The sequence below is a fragment of the Passer domesticus genome, chromosome 20 (genome assembly GCF_036417665.1).
Source record: "Passer domesticus isolate bPasDom1 chromosome 20, bPasDom1.hap1, whole genome shotgun sequence".
In the NCBI taxonomy this organism is placed as follows: Eukaryota; Metazoa; Chordata; class Aves; order Passeriformes; family Passeridae; genus Passer; species Passer domesticus.
In genome coordinates, this window is record NC_087493.1 from 10600178 (window position 1) to 10619263 (window position 19086).

General features: G+C 48.9%; 1 protein-coding gene across 3 annotated transcripts in view; it reads right to left on the reverse strand.

Moving 5' to 3' along the window:
• The window catches only part of GAS7 (growth arrest specific 7), a 71627-nt gene that overhangs the window by 40706 nt on the left and 11835 nt on the right, over positions 1 to 19086 (reverse strand). The window contains exons 1-3 of one of the 3 annotated variants that reach the window (XM_064395612.1): positions 8147 to 8187; positions 5692 to 5755; positions 2127 to 2250 (exon numbers count right to left, since the gene is read on the reverse strand). In XM_064395612.1, coding sequence (XP_064251682.1) covers positions 2127 to 2250; positions 5692 to 5755; positions 8147 to 8172 — 214 coding nt within the window. In that variant the 5' untranslated portion in view covers positions 8173 to 8187. Of the gene's footprint in view, positions 1 to 2126; positions 2251 to 5691; positions 5756 to 8146; positions 8188 to 19086 lie in introns of those variants that run through there. The other 2 variants (XM_064395611.1, XM_064395610.1) reach the window with 2 other exon arrangements.

The following is a 19086-nucleotide window of genomic DNA, read 5'->3' on the forward strand; positions in this document are numbered from 1 at the left end:
GTGAATTCTGAGCCTGTTCTGTGCAGGAGAGAACACCGTGTTCCCTCCCAGCTCCAGTTAAAAAGTTATTTTTTGAATAAGTGCTCTCAATGTCAGCATGCCATTCATCACTGGAAATGCTGCCTAGAATGGATTCTCGGGCAGATCACTGCAGGACTCCCTTCAGCACAAACTCCCCCAGGACAAGGGACCATTGATGACCATGCTCTGAGGATGAGCTGGCAAACAGTTTTGCAGCAGCTTATTGTAATTTAACTATGGTCCCTGCTTTGTTTTCCCTTTAGTCAGCTTTCAAACTGCCTTTGTTGCTTTTAAGACCCGTTTTCTCATCAGTGAAATGCCTTGCTTCACACAAGTCCCTACCCACAGACCCTGCCTGGTAAATGTTTAGCCACAGTCCCACCCCACGAGAAGGCCCACACCTCCTCTCACCAGAGACTTTCAATGAAGTGCTTCACTGGGCTTAGGATTAGTCTCATCTAAACAGAACCTGAATAAGTGATCCCTAAAGCAAGGCTCAGAACACAGAAACCCCACTTCCACCCTCTCTTACATGCTGTTATTCTAAGAACCACACAACGCGGTAATGGTTGAGAGCACAACCACAGGAGGTTTGGGCATTCTGCTGAGAAAGACTGGATGGAAGTGACCTCTGGAAGCCTTCTACTCAGAGCAGGATCACTGCTAACAACAGATCAGCCACAGCTCTGTCCAGCCAGTTTCTGAGATTTTCCAAGGATGGAGATTCCCCCGCCTCCCTGGTCAGCCTGTGCCAAAGTTATCCTCCCTTCCTAGAAGAATCAGAAATCTCCAGATTTCTGGCCTGAGCTCCCAAGCAGCATATGGCAATCGGCCCTTGTTTTATTACTTGAAACTTTTGTGAGGGAAGTACAAAACTGCCTGACATTATGGAGAAATTTAGTCCCAGTCCCCCTCCTTTCTGAGGCAGGGTCCCTCTGACAAGAGCTCTTGTCACAAGAGAAACAAGCTCTGCCTCTTACTGGTTCTACCTGGCCTCAACCCAGTGACTCCATCCCAGTGATGGCTCAGAACTGAGTATAATCACCTCCTCCCCACATCTGAATTGCAGTGGGAATGAGATATCTAACTCCTGCTGATCTCCCCAGCTGGGCAGGGAATGCTGCCCACCAGCCAGAGCAAACTGTGCTTGGAAATTGAGGCAGGAATGGAAATGCTCCTTCTGGAGGAAGAGTCCTGTAAGATGTGAGTGCATCAAACTCCAGTAAATAATGACTTGGCAAAGTCCTAGGCCAAAAGCTTCTGAAATAAAAAACATCAGCCCCTGAACAGACCAGAGGTGCCCATGGCTCTCCTCTGTGAGATAAAGGAATGCCAGAGGTCACTCCTGATGGCTGCAACTTCCCTGTGAACAAGGTTAGCTCCTGCTGTCCTCTCCTTCATGTCACTCTGGCATTCTCTTTGCTACAGAAATGTGGATTTGCTGGTCACAAGACCCTGTTTTGCAATGCTGCTGTGAGCTCACGATGAGAAGAGCAGATTGACACAGAGTCTCAGGTAAACTGGAGGTGGTACAAGTTTGACAGGTCTTGAGCAGGTGATAAGATCATGGGTTAAGTCTGCTTCTCAACATGACAGGGAATAGAACTCACAAATACAGACTGAGAGCTTTGTCTGTGTTGTCCCATTATATGTGTATTTTCTTTCCTTGTCTCCACGGAAAAGCTGAGTGTGACCTTCTCTGTTTCTGTTTTCCCCAATGGTGCTTTAGTGATAGCTGATGTTTTAGCAAACTACTTTATGTATGTGTATAAAGACATAAATATCTCCAGGCAAAGGAAATAGGGAATGTGGTAACAACTATATCTTTAACAGTGTTTCATATTCTAAAACATTTATGACAGGGGCATTTCTATTTCACATTCTCTGTCTTTTGTCAATGTTTCAGATGTCTTCTGATGATCAGAATTAAGATGACAGAGTATTATAATCTTCTTGTATTTTCTTTCAGGTATGGTGTCAGGATCATATTAATTACTTTGGCTCTGCAGCTACTTTTGTTATCAAAATCAACTATCAAGACGATTTCCTGAAACAGATCTGTGCTGGTATGGTAAAACATGTACTGGAAAGCCACCCCCACTTACCATTTGTGAAGGTGTTCACGTAGTACCTGCGGCCCTGGGGAGACATGTAGCTCTGCCAGCCAGGGGGAAGGTGGCCGTTCAAGGTGTCTTCTCCTGGCTGAGGAGTTGCCTTTCGGGGTTTCTGCTGAGAAAAGAAAAAAAAACAAAACCCAACCTGTTAAGTCAATATCTAGATAATGTAAAGTCTAACCAGACACACAGCTGGAAGGAAATGACGTGGTTTGGCATTCTACAGGTTCTAATATATCTAAAGAATTTCAGTCCATTTCTCCCTTCATCTGTGCAAACTTCATCCAGACCAGGAAGCAACATTGCCTTGGAGAAATCACCCTTTGGGACAGAAATGAGCCCCTCTGTATTTAATGTCCCAAGAGCACATGGAGCTCTCCAAGAAAATTATTCTGGTTGAGCAGAAAAATGCAAAGCATGAAATGATCAAATGTCTGAGAAAGAGAGGCAGGCATCTGGCTCTCCTTTATCTTCCCATGGATATACCAATCAAAGCACTGATCATGGAGGTGCTGTCACAATTTATTTTACAGGGGCACCATCACCTAAAGCACAAAACCAGACTCTCTCCCAGCATACTCCATTGGATGGCACAGAGTACTGGAACAAATCCTGGGACAGCTCCTCCACCGTGGGATCATTGGTCCCCTGTTACTTTTTGCAAAAGCACACTGAAGAAAAGTAAACTCTGCAGTGTGGGAGTGTGCCAGCTCCAGAAGGATACAGCAGCAGGTTGGTTCCCTCATATTCCCTTCACGGATATCTGGCCTTGAAAATAATAAAGATACACCAAACAATCTCTGCTGTGCATGAAAACCTCACAAAGAGGAATCTGGGGTGATCCAGCCCTGGGTTGTTTCAGAAGGTCCAGATTTCGCACATTTTTGCTGCATGGTCCCCATTTCTGTACCCAACACCTTTCCCTTCAGGAACTGAAGTCCTCCATTCCCACCACTCCTTCTCCTTAATTTGATCCCACAGTGTCTCCATGTGCCAAGCAGGTCACCATTAAGCTCAGATCACTTTAGGGGCCCATGGTGTTCCTTTACGTTGCACAGTCAGCACCAGAGTCCTGCAAGGCTTAGCTGTTTGCTTAAGGGAAGCTCTGAATTGTCCCAACATCCTTTCAGTCACATTTTCAGTGTGCTTCATGGGTCTCTGCTGGACTGCAGGAAGAGCAGAGGTCTTTCACAGGTGAGTGCCATGGCTGTGTTCTTAAACAAAGGCTATGCCAAGAGACAGATGGGGATGTAAACACCAGCAAATGTTGCATGGAAACAGTATAAAAAGCAAAGTTAATCCAGTGTTTCAGCTGCACTCTCTGCCAAAATGTGCATCCCTTCAAAAAGCATACAAGCATTATGTTTTGCAGTGTTAATTCTGTTTTTTGGTTATTAATATTTCTATCTTTGCTTCTGATTTTGCCAATCAAGAATTGCTGTGAGCACAGCAGTGTCTATCAATGACAGTCAAGAGGGAATCTCAGCACTGCCAAATGCTGAAGTTCTTGCAAACAATGGGGAAACAGTTTGCTTTTATGTGCGTGCATTGTGGTTTAACTCCAGCCAGCAACTCAGCACTACACAGCCACCCACTCCCTGCCTCCCACCCCTGGGATAGGGAGGAGAATCAGAAAAAAAAGTAAAATTTGTGAGGGAACAGTTTAATCACTGAAATAAAGTAAAAGATAATGATAATAATAACGATAATGATAATAATAACAAAGAAACAGGAGGAAACAAAACCAGAGAGGAATAAAACCCAAGAAAGACAAGTGATGCACACTATAATTGAACACCCATACCCAGCCCTTCCCTGAGCAGCACTCAGCCCCTCCTAGCCAACTCCCCAGTTTATGACATTCTGTGGTGTGGAATATCCTTTTGGACAGTGTGGGTCAGCTGTCCTGGCCCTGCTCCCTCCTGGCTCCTTCTGCAGCTCCCTGCTGGCACAGCACAGGACATTGATGAGTCCTCCATTTAGAGTGAGAACTGCTGAGCACCACCCAAAACACCAGGGTGTTATCAACATTATCCTCATTCTGAATCCAAACTCAGCACTGTACCAGCTGCTAGGAAGAAAACTAACTGTAGCTCAGCTGAAACCAAGACAGCATGGAGTGTGTGTGGATCCCTTCCCTTTGTTTTAGACAGGAATTTGACTCATCTCACTGTCAGGGAGGACTCATCCTCCCATGGAGACTGCAGAGGAAGAGCCACTGAATGCTGGGACCACTGCTGTGTTAGAGCTCCTGACTGGTCCCAGTGCAATTCCCTCCCTACAACACTTGGACTCCAACTCCTACAGCAGCTTTAGGGAAAAAGAGGAACTGAAAATGACACAGGGGAGGAACCGAATAAGAAACAAAACTTCATACAGGTTTCCTCACCACCCTGCCCTCACGGAATCACAGAATCACCAGCTGGTTTGGATTGGAAGGGACCTTAAAGATCATCTCATTCATCCCCCCGCCATGGGTAGGGTCACCTTCCACTATCCCAAGCTCCAAGCCCTGTCTAACCTGATCTGGGACACTTCCAGGGATCCAGGGGCAGCCACAGCTCCTCTGGGCAGCCTGTGCCAGGGCCTGCCCACCCCCACAGTAAAGAATTTCTTCTTAATGTCTTAATCTCAACCTACTTTCTCTCAGTTTGAAGCCATTCCCCCTTGCCATATCAATACAAGCCCTATTGTCCTCATGCAGGAGCCCAGGATGCTCTGGCACAGATAGTGTGGGATGATGAGATCTGGGATAGATGCACATGGGCCTGGGCATTATGATGCACCACAGATTAAGTACCTCCTAGTTCAGGCACACTCAGCAAGCCATCCTTTCAGAAATGAGAGTGCCAGAGAGGCCATCGTGGGTAGCACATTGTCCCTTTTCTGCCAAAACAGGAGATCTGAGGAAAAGGAGAGATTTTCTTGCTCTGTTTTTCTCAGCAGTCACAGCCCTGTTCCAGCCTGGCCATCTGCAGCCCCTTTTTTTATCAGCACAGCTAAACCAGGACCGTGTTTGCACATCTCTGTGGGAGAAGTTTTGGTTACTGTGGCATGTGGGGACAGGCAAACCTGCTGCTGGGACACAGCAAGGACAGGGCCATGGGACTGCACAGGCAACTGGCAGACAGTGTTCCAAGAGGGCAGCTCCACATCTGGTGCAGCTCCACATCTGGCACAGCTCCACATCTGGCACAGCAGCCACAGACAGGCTTCAGAGCTCTCCCAAAGCCAGCTCCCACCAGAGCACCCCTGTTCCCAGCCACATGGAACAAGGAAAGTGCTTAGAGGTACCCATGTGTAGATGCACCTCTTCCTTAGATCAGCAAGACTGGACTGTTCCTTTGATTTCTTGTTCCTGTTTCAGGGGAATTATTGCCAGGATAATTTCTGAGAACAGTAAATCACAACAGAGGATGTCTGCATGGAGAGGAGAGGTGTCAGCAGAGAGCATTGCAAACAAGCAAAGAGGCAGCAGCAGGCAGGGACTGGAAGCTGAAGAAAAGCTCAGCTTGAAAAGAATCTGCCAATCATGAGGGTAAGTATCAAGGCTTACCAGGAAGCTGTGCACTTCTTGTGGTTCCTCCATCAAGATTAAGTGCCTCTTTCTAGAAGTTCTGCTGTATTCCAATAAAGAGAAAAAGCCAGGAGCCTGACACCCCTGCCCCAGCTCAGGCTGGGTGGGCGTGCAGTCCCTTCTGCTTTCTAAACCTTCCAGCTCCCACAGTGCCTTTGAGCTCAGAAACGTCCAGGCCACTCCCCTCACTGTCACTGCTGGAAGTGTCACCAGCTGCTGTCACCATGGTGGTGGACAGGCAAATCTGGACCCAGAAAGGATGTCTGCAACACATGCTCGAGGAAACAGGAAACCTGAACAATGTGAGCAGCGAACGTGTGACCCCAGCGAAATCCTCCTCCATCTGTACTGCACGGCTGGAAAAGGGATCAAAGGGTCTCACAAAACATTAAAATCCAACAGCACAAGCACTTCTCTCCCACGAGATTTCCCAGGATCACAATTCCGTGTAGCAGGGGAACACTGAAGAGCCAGCCACCCAACAGGTCTGGTTCTACGTGACAAGGGATGGTTTTTGTCTGCTGCCTGCAGAAACACAGGGATGGAATTCTCCTGATAAATGCACAGCAGAGAGGAAACAGAAATGAGCAGCAAATGCAGAAAGGGCACTGGTGCTCTTCAGCACCAAAGAGAGATGAGAGCGAGAGAGATAGCAAAGGCAAGCACAACATAACAACAGATCTGTGGGTTTAACTCCCCGAATCCTGGAGAGCAGCACTGACGAGAGACAGAAGGATTTGCTGTTTAGGTCAGAGCACACAAACCTGACCATTCTCTGTGCTTCTTTCCCTGCATCCATGGGCACCAGGGCAGGGATGCCAAGAAGAGGACAACCTGTGTGAGCCAGAGAACCACCCCAGAGCGCCACAACCCTGAGCAGGAAATACTGTTGCATCTGTGTGCTGCCATACACTGATGGTCTGGAAGCATGTCTGAAGAGAAGGACAACGGGGTCAGACATCCTGGATGCTTCACGTGGAGAAGAGCAGCAGCCAGGGGCTGCCTGTCAGAGCTCTGACACTTTCTGGCTGGCTGGGCCAGCTCAGAACAGGGCAGCAGGGAGGTGGTGAGTGCCTCTCCCCTCCACCTCTTCTGACTTTCTGACTGTTCTCTTTTTCTTTTCTTTCTTGGTCTTCTTGATCAAGTTAGCAGCAGCACAACTCATTCTGTTCCTTTGGAAAAGCCCTTGGCATTGTGATTCTGTTGCAGTGGTGGAAAAAAGCCAAAGAGAGTTTTATGCAGCAAAGTGGGGTAACAGGGAGTAACACACATCAGCTCAATCCATGATGACTTGACCCTGAGGCAAGTTCTGCCTTGCTCAATAGAGGAAAATGACTTCCCATTTTCAAACTGCAGGAAATCCCCATTCTCCTTCAAAGAGGGATCCTGGGGAGGAAACATCTGTGTGTTGACAAGCCTGAGCTCCCTGAAGATGTATGGGCTTGCACAGTGCTCCAGCTGAGCTCAGACCAGGGGCAATTCCCAACACACAACCCCAGGGAAAGCAAAGCAAAACAATCCCAAACCCACAAGCAAACCTTGAGCAACCTGATCTAACTCTGAAAAAGGGGCTGGACCAGAGACCTTCAAAGGTCCCTTCCCATTTAAATTCTTCTGTGATTTTATGATCCTCTTTCAGCAAACGAAGCAATGAAGAGGAGCCTCTGGCTGTGGGACAGGGCTGGAGGGCAGCACCAGCACAGTCACCTGCTGCTGCCCCCTGTCCAGCCACACTTGCAGGCCCAGCAGCACAACGAAAGGCCACAGTGCCCAAACAAGCAGCTGGAGGATCACTGGTGACAGAAAGATGGGCAGACTATGGAGGGGAAACTCCCTGCAAGGAGCAATGCAAGGACACAGCAAGAATCTGCCCCAGAGCAGCCTCTGTGCTGTGGGGAACAGCTTGTTCTGCACTCACAACACTGAGCTTATCTTTCTGTCTGACTGCAGTTTGTGTGAACAGCGAGCTTTGAAAAGGTGTGTGTCAGTCCTGGTGCAGAGAAGGCGAAAAGCACAGAATGACAGAATGGTTTGGGCTGGAATGGACATCAAAGCTCATCTCATTCCACCTCCCTGCCATGGGCAGGGACACCTTCCACTGTCCCAGGCTGCTCCAAGCCCTGTCCAACCTGGCCTTGGACACTGTCAGGGATGGGCAAGTCATAGCTTCTCTGGGCACCCTGTGCCAGGGCTTGCCCACCCTCAGAATGAAGAATTTCTTCCTAAAAGCTCATCAAAACCTGCTCTCTGTCACTCCAAAGTCCCTCTCTAGCTGTCCCGGAGCCCCTTTAGGTTCAGCAGGTTGCTGTAGGGTGCAGTTAAAGAACTGGGGTCTGTGTTTGGCTTCAGATGATGCCTGTACCAGCCTGTGCCCTGGCTCAGGAGAAGGCCTGGGGCACCCACAAACCCCTCAGCCCTACCCACAGCCTCATACTTTGAGTCATTCTGTATTTTGTTCATTTTTATGCAATCTTTCTTGCTCAACATTTGGTTTCCATGGAGTCACATACACTGTGTGAAACAGACTTATATATAGAAAGTGGAACGGGTCATATGATCTGTCCTGGTTGCCGTGGCAACCAGCACAGCTCCCCTCGGGCTGAATAGGATGGCACATTCTGCTGGGGACAAGTCACCCTCCCTGGGTGGCCCTGCCCGTGCCACTGCCCTGCAGCCCTGCCGTGCCACTCCTCTGCTCTGGGCACCAGCCTCCTGCTCCCCCAGAGGCCAGTCCCCTTCCTGTGTGAGCTAGAGCATCTCAGAGTGCTGAGGTGGAAGCTGTGTGCTGAACCATGCCCAGCACATACCCACATCCCACTTCAGCTGGGCAGCTCACATTTTTCCCAGTTTTAAAAATCTCCTTGTGCTGATAAGCTTCCTCTGTGCCATGGCACTCTGCTTCACTCCTTCTTCTTCCTAAAGAACTCCTGCATCTCCGTGCAGCTGCTGTTTCCCTGGATGCCATCTCTGTTTCCTTGGATGCCATCTCTGTTTCCTTGGATGCCATCTCTGCCACCTTCCCACCAGCTGATGGTGGCTGTGACCAGGAGGAAGGTGGCCAGCTCTCCCACATCTCTGCACTCCTCTGTGTCTCGTTTGGCTCTGGAACACAGTGTGCATGCTTCCCACCCAGCTCTGCCTGGTCTCCAGCCAGACCCACGGCTGCCAAAAGCCTCCCTTGTCACCCACCCAGGTCCCTGGCTGTGGCACAGGATGTGCCCAGGACTTTGCTGTAATGTAATATACATGAAAAGCACTGTGTTAGCAGAGAATGAGCCTTCTGGGAGTAGGATATTTTTCTCCATCAGTACCATAAATGAGGGAGAAACAAGCTGTTTCTGAAGGTACGTGACCCAGGGAGACAGAGTGGGTGATGTTTTCTGCCTCAGTGCTGTGTGAGAGACCAAAATGTGTGGGAAGAGAAATCCTCTGACCTGTGAATCCCATCCTGACCCCTTCAAAAATGGGGCTGTCAAACCAGAAGTGAAAAAAATCTGAGTAAGTCCAGTGCAGCTCAGCCCTCTCCCTTCCTTCCCAACATGTGCCTGGTGCACAGCGCGGTGTGCCAGACTGGCAGAAGTCACAGCAGGGAGCTGCAGCTGAGCCTGGCCCCCGTGGTGGGCGACGTGGGACTCCTGGCACCAGGTCTGCTCCAGATCCTGCCACAGACGATGCTCACTCCCTGGCAAAGCAGCAGCAGTCAGGGAGTGCTTGGCTATAGCAATCAGTGGGGTTTGGCTGAGGAGGGAAGCTGGGCAGGTGTAAGAAGTAGGAAGCATAAAAAAGATGGCAGGATTGAGATTCAGCGTTGAGAAAGAGCATTGGGAGTGGGGCCATGATTTGAAGAGGGTGGTTAGCAAAGAGACAATAAAAAGCCTTTGATAGCAGGGATTTGGGGAGTGGCAAGTGAGCAGGAGGGTGACAGCAGCCTGCAAAGGACAGCCCAGCTGTCAGCCTTCTCTGCCTCTTGCTCTGCCTGAGCTCTGCTCCCTTTCCTGTGCTCCTTTCTCTGGGTACTCTCAGGGGGTGACAGCATTCAGCACTTTGAGACAAGGGTGCAGAGATCTAGCACTGAAAGAGCAACCAAGAAGGGGAAAATCAAGCACCACCTTCTCACCAGGTGCCAAGGAGCATGGACAGCCAGATGGGAGTAGTGTCTGCTCTGAGAAAGCCCATCTAGAACACAGTGACCACAATGCACCCACAGAGGAATCACCCCCAGGAAAACACACAGCTGTTTTTCCCTTCTGTGCTAACAGAGAAGTCACTTAATGGACACGTCTGTCCAATTCCCTTTGCCCCTCTCCTGTATCAGCTGAGCCATGCATGGACAGGTGATGGCCAGACTGACACTGGACAGGAGTGAGGAACAGCTGGAGCCCCTGGCAAGTGGCTGGGAATGGACACTGAGGACTCTGATCCTTCCCCTGACCAAGGGCTCAGGGCTCTGCAGGGCTGAGCAGGGGGTTTGGTCACCCAGGGACTCTGTAGGAGCCAGGGAACAGCAGGAGACCCAGGACCTGACATAACCACTGCAATGGGTATGTGGATTGTAAGGCTGTAAAAGCCCAGGGATTCCTTTGTTCAAGGTCTCTCCCTAGGGCTGTTTCTAGCACTGTACCACTCAATTATTAAGTTATTTTCTTCCCAAAATTGGATGCCTGAGACTCTGCTGTGGGAAACCTGGAGCAGAGAAGTTTTTTTACAAGCCTCACCCTTCTCAGGAGGGATGTGCCACTCTGTTTCTGACACCAGGGCCAAGCACTCTGAAGGGCTGTGTTGTTCTGGGCGCCCAGGGACAACAGGGCCATTGTTGAGCAAACCTTGTACTGTCAGAGTCACCCCCAGAAGCACAGAGAGTCACAAGCCCAGACCAAGCCAGCTGCAGCATTACTGCTTGTCTCCAGTGTGAGATGACCTGCTGTGGGGACAAATCCCTCCCTCTCTGAGTGACTGCAGAGCGTGGCACACCAGCGAGATGGTCAGAGACCCAAGGGGCAGCCAGGGAGCTGGGGGCATGCTGCCTGCTCCAGGGGCTCTGCCCTGGAAGGGTGGCTGGAAGCAGTTAAAAAAAGAAACTTCCCACAGACTTCAATTCGCTGTCTGACCCCCCTCCCTGGGCTGTGGCATGAAAAAGGGGGGTAGAAAAGTCACCCTCAGTAGGCCTGAGGGCAAACAAAGAGCTGGGCAGCATGGCTGCCTTCTGGAATTCTTGTGCCTGTGAGTGCAGCTGGGCTTGGAGGAATGGAACATCTGGGAATAAAGCCAAGTGTTTTAATGTGGGGCCTCCAGCCTGTGCACTGCAGGAGGCTCAGCCTGGCTGAGCGCTCTCTCTACCTGTGCTGCAATTCTCCTGCAGCATCCTCTGCAATTCCAGCAGCTGGATGCAATTCCAAACTGCAATTCCAGCATCCCCTGTCCCATCTGTGCCAGGGCACCCTTTCATGTGCTTCATTTCTCATACATCACTAGGGTTTTAACAAGCCCCACTCTACTGCTGGGTTCTGAAGTTTCCCAGACACAATAAAATCACTTGATAACAACTAATAATTAGTGTCCTTTCAGGAAGGAAGGGATTCTCCCTTAAAATAGAGAGACTCCCTCCCACATGCACACACAAGTGTGCAGAGCAGAGCTAAGGCACACAACCTCAAACCTTGCTGCAGTCATCTGCCAAAACCATGCATGTACAGAAACATTTGGAGCAAGGAACGTATCTATAAGTTAGAAAAGCAAGCAAAAGCATCGTAGATAAGTTTCTGGAGGTCTCATCAGATCTCCAGAGCGAGTGTATTCTTTCAATGAGAAGTTAATAAAAGGACATTCTGAGAGTGTCCAAAGAATAATCCCAGGTAGTTTCTGTATTTATCATAGAATCACAGAATGCCTCGGGTCGGAAGGGACATCAAAGCTCATCCCAACTCCAAGTCACTGCCATGGGCAGGGACACCTTCCACCAGAGCAGACTGCTCCCAGCCCTGCCCAGCCTGGCCTTGGACACTTCCAGAGATGGGGCATTAATTTATTTAACTACTTTTAAAAAGCTTTTAACTAATCTTCTCTCTTTTAGAAAGAATGTTGGACAAGACGCCTGAGAACCTTTTGTTTAATGATCCACATTTCTGATAATTTTATTATAATTACTATCTAAAACCCCATGAAATTAAAACAAAATTGCAATAGTTAGCTCAGATTCTGTTCCTGGCCTCAGGCCTTAAGCAATCTTTTGGCATATTATAGCTACACTTTCCTCTACTTTAAAATGAAATTTGCTTCCTCCTGTTGCTGTGGCTGGGCAGATCGCTGCCTCACTATTTTTCAAGCAGCAACCTTTTACTTACAAACACCCTCAATTCTTCTTGAATGGCGTTTCCCTGCAGAGGAAGTCTGTTCCCTGGATTAAATGGCCCTCCACGACCAAAACTTTGGGAAGCTCAGATGCAGAGAAAGCAGTGAAATGGCCAAGATACAAAGTGCTGCCAGATGCACATTCCTGCGCCCTCCCTTGTAATCTCTCTCAGGCGTGGGGAATGCGACTGCTGTGCCTGTAACCCCGCAGCACAATGCACTCACACAGACACACCACCTCTATTTTTTCATTTCTGCTGCTGCTACAAATCTGAATAAACCAGCAAACAAACAAACAACAAAATAAGGCACGGGAGGAAGGCCACTCTCTCCACTTGGCACGCCTGATCCAGGCTGCAGGAGCCCCTGCATGGAGCCGTAGCTCAGTCTGTCTGTTGTGGCCAGACAGACAGACAGACAAGCAGCCAGGCAGACAAACAGGGAGATGGACAGCTCTGAGAGCAGGGCCATGTGCCCATGCCTGCTGGCAGGACAGGGTGGCACAGGAAGGCCAAGGGACTCTGGGGGCAGTGCTTGGTGCCCCTTGCAGCTGGGACGCAGGCTCCAGCCAGGCTCAGCAGGCAGGCAGAGCCCCCTGACAGCAATTACTGCCTCTGCAGCATTCTTGCAGGGCCCCTTCCCTGAGCATGCCAGTGTGGGGCTGCCTCTGTACCCTGAGAGAAGACTGAGATGCCTCTCAGGAAAATCTCCTTCTCCACCCTGCTCAGTGGCTCAGGCAGGACCACACGAATGAATCTCTGCCTGCCTCAACCCTGTCCCACAGCAAGGTCTGGGCAGCCACACCAGAGCTGTCTGCTGGGCTGAGATCAAGGCCAGCCCGTGTGTGACATCCAGGTAAAGCAGCACCCTGAGGAAGCCCCTGGTGGGCAGAGCAGCAGAGGGTCTCCAGTGCCCTGCAGGAGCTGACTGCTCCCCTCTTCTGTGATCCTGGACAGAACTGAGCTGGTTCTCATCGATCCATCAGCTCTCTGCAGCTGCTGTCCCCTCTCCAGCACTCCTGCACAGTGGCTCTGCTCCTTCTGGCCTTTCTGATTTGGTGGAGGACACAAGCAGAGGACACCTGTGTGCTTCTCCCCCATGCAACCTGCCCAGGACTGCAACGTGAGCAGCCATTTCACCAGACCAGGCAGTCCTGGGTGAAATGAATGCCTCTTATCTCTGGCTGAAATTAAAGGGTTTGTTTGCATTTACCTTCTAATTAGTGGCTTACATCTGAGGTAAAAGACCTGTTTCTTGTCCTCACAGCTGCTGCTCCTGGCCCTCTACACACTGAAGGGAGCTCAGATCTCCTTTTCCTGATTTGGCTCTTTCTAATGAAACTCCACCATACAAACACTTCACGGGAGAGGAAGAAAATCCAGGTCATCACATTTGTGCAGTGGAATTCATTCAGTCCTGGTCCATACGCAAGAATAACATTTAAGGCAGCACACTGCCAGTGGTGGGGAGGACTGCAGAGACGGGGGATGGCAAAGGATTTCCTTTTTCCTCAAGGAAAGGGCTGGGAGACAGCAGTGGCAGCTGAGCAGGGGACCTGCTGCTGGGACATGACCAACTGCTGATGGGTCAGATGCGTGCAGAAAAAAATGGAGCAGGCAGAAACACCCAGGAAATATCAATTCAATATTCAGCTTGGAAAAAGTGCAGGTAGGAGAAAACAGCCCCCAAAAAAGCCAGCAGGGGGAAATCCCTGGAAACAGTTATTGACGGATTTTAATTTGCTCTGTGCAGTAATTGAGCATCTTCAGAAGAGCACAGTGAATGTCATTGAGTCCCCTCTTTTTTTCCCAGTCAGTCTCCTATCCCACTGGATAAAGATGATGAATAAACTGGCCATTTAAAAACTGCTTGGCACCTCAATCCCTGGGACTATTCCTGCCAAGAGGATGCATTTCCAGCGTGGTCCAGACACTGCTGCATGCTCCAAATTCATCAAAGCAAATCAAGAAAATCTATTGGTTTGATTGCTCTACACCTAGCAAGTTAATCTTGTTTATGGAATTGGGCATTTCAGTATCTGTCTTCCTCCTGTGTCCATTACAGCATATAATTACCTGTTACTGCACCAGTGAATTTGAATAATTGTAATATAGAAACATCAGAAATCACTGGGACTGGGAAGCCTTTGTGCTTGGTACTAGGCATGCAAAAGAAGGAACCTTTCAGACTCCTTTTAAATTAAAAAAAGCTGCCAGCTATTCCTATGACAAGTAGAGAAGTGTAGGCACAAAAGTAGATAAAATCAGCAGAGAAGCATTAACAGTAACAGGAAATAGTTTATAAATGTGTATTAAGAGGAAAACCAAGTAAAAGAACCAGCGCAGGCTCAGCAGAGGAGAGCTACCCATGAATGACCATGTTCAGGATATTCAACAAAATGTCATTTATTAATAAAGTCCTCCATCATCAAGTTAATACCATCAACAAAGATTTCAGCCGGCAATAGGGAAAGAATAATTTGGAGAACCCTGAGACTGATAGACTTTTGAAGAACTGGCTCATAAATATCAGAACATTTTCTAATTTTCTCTGAGAATCCTTTGAAAATCTAGTCCAAAAGAGTAAAACCCTGAGATCTAGAAAAAATGACCTGAACAGAAAGAGGAAAAAGTAATACAGGGCAGGAATAATGAATAAAAGGGGAGTGTCTTGGATATGCCATCGATCTGCCAAAAAGGATGGTTTATTTTCCCATCCCTCACAGGAGAGAGAAAAATGAAATTAACTTGCAGAAGGGAAGGTTCAGGATGGAGGTGGTATCAAAGCCACAGTAAAGGTTGAACTTCTTTAAAAAATACCAAATAACACTTTATAAGAAATGATGTAGGTATTATTCAGCCTTTCTGAAGCTAAGGAGGGAGCCTGTGACTGGAGTATGAGGTACACATACACATCCTCAGCAGCTGTTCCCAAAGATTACAGCATGCTGACATTCCACTGGGAGATGGCTTGGAATGGACACATTTGATATGAAAATAGAAGTATTATTTAAAGCATGACATCATGGATTAAAAAGAAAATAAAACCTAACAGAAACAATCTCATGATCTAATAAGAAAATGCTACTTAGGAAAGATCAACACTTGGAGCTGAAAGTTAAGAATTGGGGTGGGGATGGTAACAACCTTTCTGATGGCATTCACAATGAAACCTTGAACAACACCAGCACAGTGAAGGTGCTGTCTGGCCACTACCTGGACACCATCACCTCAAAGAAATCATTCCTGGCCTCTAAACCCTCTCCACATGAACCTCTGCAAGCTTTTGCATGTGAATTACAGTGGTATTTGCAGCTGAGGTATTTTAAAGCCTGGGACTGCAAAAAAAAAAGATTAAACCTAGGAAAAACAAGAAAGTTCTGTTGAGTCTGCCGATTATATTCACTACTTTAGATGGGATTTTTAAGTCCATGGGTTTTTTAAGTCATGTGCTTTCGTGAAAAAGGTAGAATTCCATTTTTAATCTGCACTTAACATAAAAATAAATGGTCATAAATTTCCAGATCACAAGCTGCTGTCCTGTGAAGAGCATGCAAAAACCAGTATTGCAGCACAGCCTCTGGTACAGCTAATCCAGGAGTCATGGAAACACTCTTTGGAGATTACCCAGAGCACCAAGCTCCTACAGGGTTCCTTCTGTGGGGAGCTTGCCCTGCTCAGGGCACCTCCCTGCTTGTGCTACTTCCCTTCTGAGACTTCCAGTGAAATCCTGGGGAACCTCCCTGTGACACCTGTGACATCACCTGGGTGATGCTGCACCCAGCTGCCTGAACATTTGTGCTGGGCTCAGACAGATGCAAGGTTGGGAAAAAAAAAATCTGGGAAAATTTAATTCAAACCCAAGAGCTGCTTTCTGGGCTGTAAAAATCATATTTGCACCTTCCTGCTGTGCTGCAACAGCCTTGTTTGTGGAGGAGGGAATGGGGAGGCTGAGCACAGCCCTGCATTTGCAGGCAGGTCCCACCTCCTGGACACCAAACCTTGGCCTCATGCCCAGGAAAGAAGAAGGACGATGCAGAACAGATGCTGAATTCAAACTCCAGATTGATAACAACACCCTCAGGCTCCTGCTCTCTGACTTAGCAAGAGAAGAACAGCTTGGCAAGACACGAAAACTACACCTCAGTGCAGCTCCTTGTGGGGATTGCCATGAGTCTGTGTTTGAGCACATCCACAGGCAGAGCTGCTCCATCCTCTTGCCTCCACCCAGGACTGCAGAGCTCAGCTGAGCAGGTGCTCCCAGCTCTCTGATCAACAGGGACAAAAAGAACCCAGCTCCTTCAGCCTGGACATCTCAAAAAGCACTGGGAGAGCCTGACCTCAGGAGTTTCTCTTCCTCAGCTGGCTGTAAAAATCAGAGTGTTTTGTCTTTTTCAAATAAGGATGAACTTGTTCTTGTCTGCAGGACTAAGAAGTTCCTGCCCCAAGGCTTCTCACCTGTCCGTGCTGGAACACAACAGCACAAACAGTCCTTGGAGCTTATGAGAAAGCTGCCATCCCCCTGGACACAGTGTGCTGGCACTTCTGATGGCTCCCTGGGGCAGCAGGATGGTCACAGCACGCACAGCAGCTCCTGAGGAAGTTTGTGGTGCTTGACTCCATGCAGAGAAGAAACTGCAGCCATGTGTGTCAGTTTCTGCCCCTGAGCTGCTAACCTGGCACAGGAGGTTGGTTAATCCTCCTCTGCTGGAGACTATAAATGAGCCAGTGGGCACCAAACACACACAGCCCTCATCAGGCAGGGAGGAGCCCTCGCTCACCCCATCCCAGAGTTTTCCACTGGTGAGCTCTGGGCAGCTCCTGCCAGGCATAAACCAACACTAATCCCCTCTGGAGAAATCAGCATCTCCTGCATCACCTGCACAGAAGGGCTGGACTCCTGTCAGGAGGTGGAGATCACCCGCTGGAGCAGCCCTGTCAGTGACCAGGCTGAGGTCTGCCTCTGGTGCCACCTGCAACACCTTCCCACCTGTGTGCTCCAGCTGCTCCAGCCCCCATCCAGGGAAGCACAGGACACATTCAGCATTCCTGGAGCCCAGGCTGCTGCAGCCACAGGGGAAAAGGGCTGGCAGCAGGGTCTGGCACCTCTGCCCACCCTCAGTGTCCGCTCTGAACAGGTCCTGGTGCTCGGTGGCCTCGGCAGCTCACACCACACAGAAGCCACCCCAGGGAAACACCAGCCCTGAGAGCTGCACCAGTGCATGGAGGGAGGCTCAAGAGGCCATTCCTGGGGCTGCTGCTGGGTGCAGGTGGGGTTAAGGGGGCACAAGAAGGTTTTAGGGGAGCCCAGAGCAGCTCAGATCTCCAGCGTTGCCCAAACATCCTTCTCACAACTCTAAACATTTCTGTGCCTGCTGCTGAACTGGAACAAAGCTTCCCAGCAGCCTGGGGTCTGCAGGATGGCTGTGCCTGTGCACACCTGCAGCCCCCAAAAAGCAGTGTCTGCCTCGCCCACCCTCACTGGCACTTCAGAGGGGCCAGCAGTGCAGTGCTGCTCTTCCTGCAGCAGCTCTGGGCTGCTCATTCCACGTTCCTCTAACTGACTGCATTAAGGGGAAAAGGTTGGTAGGATTACAGAAGGAAATTTTGGGGTGAATTTTGCACAGCTGCAGGATCTCACCATGTGAAGAAAAATAATACCTGTTTTATTTGAGGGAAATCTGACCTTATCTTGGTTTTGGCCTCCCCCTAGGAGTTGTCTTGCATGCTTAAAAGTATGGAATCTAGTGCCTAATTAATCCCACTCTGCTACACAATGGCAGCACACTGCAGTGTTTTATTTTCTTCAGAATAATATTGTTTAATAATATAGAGAACTGAAACTATGCTGTAACTTGTGGTTGCTGTTCCTCAGGCTGGGTTCCTGAGAGAGGGAACCTCTGGAGCTGAAAGATATTTTCTCAGCACGCTCTAAGCAAAAGTTTTAAATGTAACATTTCATGATCTCCACTGAAAGAGAAAAGTCTTTAGACAGGAAACAGGGCTGAGATCAAAATTAGTGATACAGGAATAGCTTTCAGATCTGGCCTGCTCTCTTCTGGGGTGGTATATTTAACTCCTTCTGCTGAAGATATTGCCTTACTACTGCTGGAGCTGCAGCCTAGCAGAGAGAGGGGAAAAAATGAACAATAATGAAGAATTCCTAAACTTATAAATGCATCTATTTTTAAGTTATAAAAAAATTTCTTGCCTAAAGAAGAAACTGTGGAAATTGTCAAGGAAGGAAACACCAAGCTTAAAAGAGAGGAAAAAATCGTGTCCTACATTGTGATGAACAGTAATGCAACTGTACTCCTTAGGAATATTCTGATAAGGCAACTGAGGTAGTTTTACGTTATGTGATAAAGAGGGACAATTGTTGCTCTCCACAGAGCAGAATGAGACATCTTAGGTGTACAGGCTATCAAAAGCCAAGCTGTAACCTTATTTACTACAATTAGTAAATACAAGGAAAAAGTATTTTGAAGGATTTTAGCTGCACTGCATCTCAAGCCATAAGAAGCTGGCGGGCACCTGCCCGTTGAGCTGTGTGCCACCCAAACAGAGAGACAATGACAAACCATGAGCTAAAGCCAGACTGGTGCCATCCCTGGCAGGCAGAACCCCTGGTGGCAGCAGTCTGATGGGGCCAATGCTGCCTTTCTAGGGGGGTTCCAGGTGTGCCCCCCAAGCAGGTACCACCCAGAGATGCTGCAAGGAGCAGCCCCAAGGCCTCCCTGACACAGAGCAAAGCTCAGCAGCCACAATCATGCTCTTTCAAGTAAGGGACTGATGGCTCAGATTGGTTTTGACTCTTCCAAAGATTCCTGAGGAGGGTATCAGAGACATGCTGGAAGATGCTCTGCTCCACGAGCAGGCAGCACAGAGCACTGGCCACAGGGATCACAATGTGCTGGGAACACTGATTTGCACCAGCAAAATCTCCTGCCCAGCACTGCCAGCAAGCTGCACAGCAGAATTTGCCACAGATCCATCCCTGAGATGAATTATGTTGCTGGCCCATGAT